General features: G+C 39.7%; 2 protein-coding genes across 7 annotated transcripts in view; one reads left to right on the forward strand and one right to left on the reverse strand.

The window, feature by feature from the left end:
- Positions 1–6,966, reverse strand: part of LOC105271908 (phytanoyl-CoA dioxygenase, peroxisomal) — a 24,826-nt gene extending 17,860 nt beyond the window's left edge. The window contains exons 1-3 of one of the 5 annotated variants that reach the window (XM_011313728.1): positions 6,806–6,966; positions 3,212–3,376; positions 1,814–2,065 (exon numbers count right to left, since the gene is read on the reverse strand). The gene's annotated coding sequence lies outside the window, so the exon portion shown is untranslated. Of the gene's footprint in view, positions 1–1,813; positions 2,066–2,900; positions 2,989–3,211; positions 3,377–6,805 lie in introns of those variants that run through there. The other 4 variants (XM_011313725.1, XM_011313724.1, XM_011313726.1 and 1 more) reach the window with 4 other exon arrangements.
- On the forward strand, positions 983–6,294 carry LOC105271906 (gamma-glutamyltranspeptidase 1). 2 transcript variants are annotated; one of them, XM_011313722.1, is made up of 7 exons: positions 983–1,142; positions 3,615–3,851; positions 4,169–4,780; positions 4,856–5,111; positions 5,269–5,459; positions 5,551–5,794; positions 5,928–6,294. In XM_011313722.1, exons 1-7 carry the CDS (start codon positions 1,090–1,092, stop codon positions 6,210–6,212), a joined length of 1,878 nt encoding a protein of 625 aa, XP_011312024.1. In that variant the 5' UTR covers positions 983–1,089; the 3' UTR covers positions 6,213–6,294. The 2 variants fall into 2 exon arrangements, with proteins under 2 accessions (XP_011312024.1, XP_011312023.1); XM_011313721.1 differs by lacking the exon at positions 983–1,142 and adding an exon at positions 2,901–3,059.
- Positions 6,967–7,196: the final 230 nt, after the last annotated feature.

Genomic DNA, 7,196 nt, shown 5'->3' on the forward strand with positions numbered 1-7,196 from the left:
ACCCTCAGCGAAAAAAAAAAATTGTTGTTGTTGATGAATAAGCGGAAATAATTGAAGAAAAAAAAACAATTAAACATTTCTCGCTGGTTGAGAAGTGGATTCATGTGTCTGTGTATTCGACGAATGTAAAATAATGAAAAAAAAAACGATTGCCGATAAATTATTGGCATGATAAACAAATGTTTAGTCTCTTCCGTTGGTGTTAAAAAATATTTGTTTGGGAATAAAGAAAATTGAGACTGTGGCGATTAAATTTTTATTTTCCCCTCAAAAGGAAAATCGGTCAGAAGATGACGCACGACGTGGCGTCGGGGTCTTGTGGCCCTCGTAATGGGTCCTGTGGCCCTCGTAATGGGTCCTAGAGCCCATAAAATTTAAAATTGCTCATTTTCCCTAATCCCTCGAGTGACTCACCCCAGAGGCACTCAAATAAAATTACTTCCCTTTCCCCCCTTTCCGGCCCCTTCCCCCATTACGTCCCAAAGACATGCCCCTAAGAGAGAAGGCCCTTTCTCATCTCAACAGTGACTCACCATTTTCCTATTTCCGGGGCTGCATAAATATTTTTTAAATCTATCGGTCATAAGATGTATAAAAATTGCGAAAGGGATTCCTGAAGAATAGCAATTAATAGTTTTTAGGATTTGAATGAAAAATTATAAGAAGTGGATTAAAATTTTTATTTGGGGGAGAATTGGAAGGGATGAGAAAAAGGTCAACGGGTTGATAAATTAATCAGAAGATGATGATGTCCTTGGAGGGACTTCCGAGGCCTCAAGATTATCGCGGAGACATCCATTGCGTACGTGAGATTTGGGAGAGTGCGATGAACGGAAAAAGCACGTGACCATCCCATTCTCTCGATATTTTACTCATTTTTATCGGGCTGTCTTCCCCTCTGGTTTGCACTCCGGGGATTGGACGAAAAGTTTGTGTCGGGGGTCAGAAGGTCGGAAAAAAAATCGAACGCACGTGGTGGCCGGACGGGCCGAATTATCGGACCCCGCAGTCTGCTTCTGGTGATTGGTGTGGTACCTTCTCTGGGGATTCGCCTCTCATTATTTTCCCGCTTTTCCGAGGAATTGGGAAATGACTGGACACGAGAATGCCGAATTTTCCGCGTTGCCCAGTGATGGGAGAAGGTAAGAATTTTTTTTTTAATTACCACTTTTTGCCAGTGAAAACATTTTTTACTCGCAATTTTTTTTTCGGGAAGAAATATACGTTCTAAATTAAACTACCTTTATTATAAACAAAATTGATATTTTTCATCACGATGTGCCGGAATGGAATTTTTCCGCACTTGTTCCGAAATATTCTATTTTGTAATTTTGCTTTTACCCAAGTCATGAGTTGTTTAAATTCTTCAATATTCAATTTTCATATAGATTTTTCCGAATTTTAATTAAAAAACAAATTTTCAATAATTATAATAAAAAAAAAATATTGCAAATATCCAAAAATTATGGATTTTCGAAGGTTCAAAAAAATCACGTTGAAAAAAATAAATGTACCTCCACTCCGTATACCGTTATCACAAGAGACTTTCGTTTTTTTAATTAATCCTGTTTTTCCCATGAGAATTTAATGAGAGAGTATTTAGTATTTACTCTGGCGTTTTAATGACAAAAGTTCGTGGCAACACGTAATACAGGGCATCATCAGGAGTATCAAAAGCTTATCCATCTCCCCTCGATGGTAAATACAGTGCTATACTTCTTCGAAACTCATAACTGTAATTCGCACTCATCAAATGAGCTTCAATTTTTTCTCATTAAAACTAAGAAGAGAAATGTAAGGAAAGAACACTCACGATTAAGATTAGCCCTGCTGGTCCCCTTGGGGTCAGGAGATATCCACGTCGAGGCCAATGGGTGGACTTTGTCTTTGTTTATAATTTTTTTTTCGCCAAGGGAAATTTTTTTCGCTATTTAGCTATTTCGAAATTTAGTGGTCCAAATTCCTGGAAGTTGATGAGGAAAGTTATCAACAATTTAATAACCAAAAATGACAAGTCCACTTCTTGCTTCCTCTCTAGTCAATTTTCCGTTGAATATCTTCAAATCTAAAAAAAGAGAGAAATTTTTTTTCAAACCTCTCTTGTGGAATTTAGCTGCAGAAAAGGTTTTTCAGGTCATTATCTGTTTTCCGAAAGGTGTCACAGTTTTTATACAAAATATTTTTTCATACGACGTAGGGCTCAGGCACGCGATCGGTTTGATCGCGTGAATCATTAGCGACTTCAACGATGACCCGAAGAGGATAACAAATTCCGTGTCCGAAGAGACGATAAAATCGGACGTGCATTTGCTCACACCAGAGGAACATCGAATTTTATATTTTTCTCGTTTTTCTCGCGGGAAATGAGAAGCTCGAGCGCGCGTGCCCCAATCAATATCGCGATCAGCTGGTGGGTCCGGCATACTTGCTACAAAGATAACACCAGTGCGAGTATCAGTATTTAAAAATCGAGAAATCAATTGAATAAATTAATTACGAGTTCACAGACCTGCGTCATTAGAGAATTATGACGAAGAAAAATCGCGGAAAATTTTTTTCCTTTATCTAGTGCCGCGAAGTCCTAAAAATGTGGAAAAAATTGTTGGGGGTGACCACGTGGGCCAAAAAAATATATAATTCCCGTCATCCGTTGATTAATCAATTGACAAAATGATTGGACATCCCTAGACATTGAAATGAAGTTGAAAAAATTAATAAACAAAAAATTTCGATTTAATAGACGAATGGATATGAAAATGTCGCGATGTGTTATAAATATTTTTCATGAATGTAAAAATGAAATTTTGGAAGAGCGAAAAATGGAAATGAAAGAGGAAATATGAGAATAAAATACTAGATAATATGGTATGTGCGGGAAAATCGGGAATAAAAATAACGACCCGTAAACGGAAGATGATGAACTCATCGAGTTTGAGTGCCACTGCCGAGACACAAAATGAGAAAAACCATCGGAGAAATCTGTCCAACCGATCGAGTGCTGCTCGGCTACTTCCGCCGAAATTCGCCACTCTGCACTCGTGGATGCCCAGTGCGCGTGCGTGAGTGCTACAAAAAACGGATCATGCACTCGCGTTAATGAGAAAGCAGAAATCGCGAAGATTAACATTTAAGAAATTTATCTTTGTCAATGATATATTTTTTTTTGGTTTTACTGACATTAAAAAAAATGGAGAATGATTATTATATTCACCAATGGGTTTTCAATTTTTCGGGCGACACTTTCTTTCGAAAATTCTCGTACCGATGATCTTGAGGACCCAGTGGTCGGGATATCACTGATGACTTTGATATCTTTTTCAGGCTAGCGTATATAGCGCGGTTCATGTATAGGGTGTTATCATTTGATATATAAAATCTAAAAAAAAGAAATTAAAAGAATTTCAGATGTCTAAAAAAATTATTCACAATGTATTTTTTTTTTTATTGAATTAAATTATTCAATTGATATCGCTGGCTAGTAGATCTCTCTCACCCGTTAATAAAAACGCGCGGGGGATTCAAAATCGGTAGTGAATAAAAATTTTTCTCTCGAGATTTTGGTCAACACGATTGATTTTTCCAATTTTTTGGAATGCATAATTATTTTTTTTCAGACCGAGAAGACGAAAATCGAGAAAACTCGTTGTTGCGAGTCTCGTGATGTTCGGTATCGCGGTGATAATAATCACTGCGATATTCTTGCATTTCGATAAAAAAGGAAGACCTCATCATTGGGATAGACTGATCCCTCCGGATAGTCACGACTACCTCCCGCCCTCCTGGAGCAAGTTAAGGGTTTTCAAGGGTGGAGCCGTGTGCTCCGATGGAGCGCCATGTGCAGAAATCGGAAAGTAAGAAATCCACGAAAATTTTAATCCCGCATTTGACCTCGACTTCAAAATGAAATGAACGAAAAATTCCAAAATTTCCAAAATTGATTGCTGCAACAATTAAAAAAATAAAAGATCGGTTGAAAAATCGGCAAAACTGAACCTTTCGATAACTTCGGCACTATTAATCCGAAATCGATTATGAAAAATCCATTTTTATCGTAAATTCCTCGTCTTCTCAACCCCCTGAATTGTTTTCCCTCCCTTCCCCCGCGTCCCAGTGAAACTAGAGATAAATTATTCATCTCACCTCAAGCTCAAAATATTCTGTGCCCCAGGGGGATCCTCTCGAAAAATGGCTCAGCAGTGGACGCGACGATCGCGACAATGATCTGCAATGGGCTGGTGAACATGCAGGCGATGGGATTGGGGGGCGGATTCATGATGACGATTTACGATCGAAAAACTCAAAAATCGTACTTCCTAGTCTCCCGGGACATGGCACCACTGGCAGCCACCGCCGACATGTACCAGGGCGAGGGTGTTAACGCCTCAAATATCGGTCCCTTGTCAATTTCTGTACCCGGTGAAATCGCCGGGTACCGAACAGCCCATGAAAAATTCGGACGTCTTCCCTGGGAGGAACTCTGGGCGCCGAACATCGAATTGTGCGAAAGAGGTTGGAACATGACGAACGCCTTCTACAGTGACGCCTTGGAAGCTATCGATCTCATCCGAACCGATCCCACCCTGAGCAAGATTTTCCTCGTGGAGGGGACCAACGAGTTGATGAGGCCCGGTGGATTGATTAAGCCCCAAAAAATCTGTGAGACCCTCAGAATCCTCCAGAAGAAGGGGGCCGGGGAATTCTATAATGGCACCCTGGGGAAGATGTACATCGACGATCTGCGCAGACGCGGCAGTATTCTCACGATGCAGGATCTTAACTCGTGCGTTCATTATTCTAAAACGAGTGAAATTTTCAGATATTACGATTTTTTAATTTTTTATTTATAATAATTCAGGTATCGGCCCGTATGGAAGACGACTTTGCAGACAAATTTATCAGACGGTACCCGTGTCTTCGCTCCGAATTTACCGAGCAGTGGAGCACTGCTGACATTCGTTCTGAATATTCTCGATGAATTTAAATTCACATCTTCGAGTCTCGAGGGATGGAACAACACAATTCGCACATATCACAGGATAATCGAGACGTGGAAATTCGCGTACTCGATGAGAAGTAAAATGGGCGACGATCTGTTCGTTGACATGAGAGAAGTAATTTTTTTCTCACTCCTATTTCCCCACTGACAAATCGCTAATTAATTCTCTGGAAAATTAAAGAATCCAGTGGATTAAAAATTCTGAGGATCATGACTTTATGATTTTTATGATTTTCATGGGTTTCACGTTCTCATGCGATTTTTTTTTGCAGTTCGTTAAAAATCTGACGTCGAAAGACTATGCGAGGTCCGTTAAGGCCCAAATAACCGACGAAAGAACGTGGAGTGATCCAGTGCACTACGGAGCTGGAAAAGAACTCCGTGAAGATCATGGAACAGCCCAAATATCAGTTTTAGCTCCCGATGGCGATGCCGTATCCGTAACCAGCAGTATTAACATGTAGTCAGTGTGACTTATTTTTTTTCTTCAGCTCCAAAGAAATACCTGTCCATTTAAATTAAATTTTCTCTTTCATCTCCCCCGAAATTTTTAGTTTTGGAAGTGGTATCGTCTCCGAACAAACTGGAATAGTATCCAACGCGGGAATGGACGATTTCTCAGTGCCAGGACGAGTCAACTATTACGGAGTTGCTGGGACTAATAAAAATAATTTAATTCAACCGATGAAGAGGCCGATGTCCTCGATGGTGCCATCGATCCTTGTGTCACCGAGTGGTGATGTCAGAATGGTCGTCGGAGGTGCTGGTGGAACGAAAATCACCACTTCCGTATCATTTGTGAGTGATAAAAAATTTATTGATAAAAAATTCACCTGGAATTTTTAACTCATAAAAATTAAAAAGGATGTCTAATGATAATCATTAAGTCAAGAGGAAGTGAGGAATTAATTTGAAAATATCGACGTTTCAGGTGATAGCTAGACATTTGTGGATGAATAATACGATAAAAGAGGCAATGGACGCCTCGAGAATTCATCACCAGGTGTTTCCTATGGTACTTGCGTATGAGTATGGAGTACCACAGCCTGTACTCGAGGGATTACGCAATTTGGGGCACCGAACCTCGAGATATGGGGATCGAGGCAGTTGTGTTTGTGGTTTAACTCAAATAAATGGAACCGTTTATGCCAATGCCGATCGACGCAAGGATGGCGATGTATATGGCACCAATGAGAAACGTCTCCTCAAGTTCTGATTTATCATCAAGTTCTGACTTATTCCTTTTTTTTTTGTAACTGTTGACGAATTCAGTAAAATGATGAGAATTTGCGAAATAATTTGTCTTTTTTTTGTATTCTTGGATGAAATTTCGGAGGGTTTTATAAAAAATGTTATATTTTTCTAGCTACTTTGTTAATGACGTGTACCGATCGATGATTTTTCTTTTATTCTTCGCAGTTAGCAACAAAGAAAATGCGTAATTCGAGTTATCGCACTTCCTTTCATTCCCCAGACATCAGTTATTCTTTCAAATATTTTTTTTTCGCGTTATCAAAGCGACTCGGGGGAGGGGTGTCGTTAATAATTATGCGAAGTCAGAAAATTTATGACGTCACGAACTTTGTGCAATAAATATTCAATGAAATGATTCTTTGAAATGTTTTCAACAAATCAGAAGAATCTGGAAGGATTTTTCATCGACATTGAACGATTTTTAACAACTTCAGTATTTTTTATGATTTTTTGCCGTGGAATCGCCAATGAAAATGAGATTAGAAAATTCTAGAAGTGCGATGTCTCAAGAGCGAATGGCGAGTCTCATCAAAGTAAACATTGACTCATTCTCACCTGTGTACTGAAATTCCTCCAGGACCCCCGCCCTCCGCGAATTCCCACCCCTCATAAAATCCGAGGTCAATTACCAAAACATAAACAAAACCTGCAACGGTTGCACATTCCAGAACATCCCGGACGCTTGCGTGATTCCAAAGAGGATTGACTGATTTGAGTGACCCCAGCTGCATCGTAGTACTGCACCCGAAGAGCGGGAGGGCGCTACACGCAATGCTGGGGTGTTTTTTTTTTAAACAAGTTTTTATTGCAATGCTGGGGTGTCCATTGAGTCGGCGGGGTGAAGTTTATTGTCTGCGGTATGAATGCTCTTTGTTTTTTAATTGTTTAACTGTAATTTAGCCGACTAGTACGAGCGGAAGGGGAAAGCCACATCTTGTGGAATTTT

Source organism: Fopius arisanus, unplaced genomic scaffold (assembly GCF_000806365.1).
Source record: "Fopius arisanus strain USDA-PBARC FA_bdor unplaced genomic scaffold, ASM80636v1 scaffold00127, whole genome shotgun sequence".
NCBI classification, from domain to species: Eukaryota; Metazoa; Arthropoda; class Insecta; order Hymenoptera; family Braconidae; genus Fopius; species Fopius arisanus.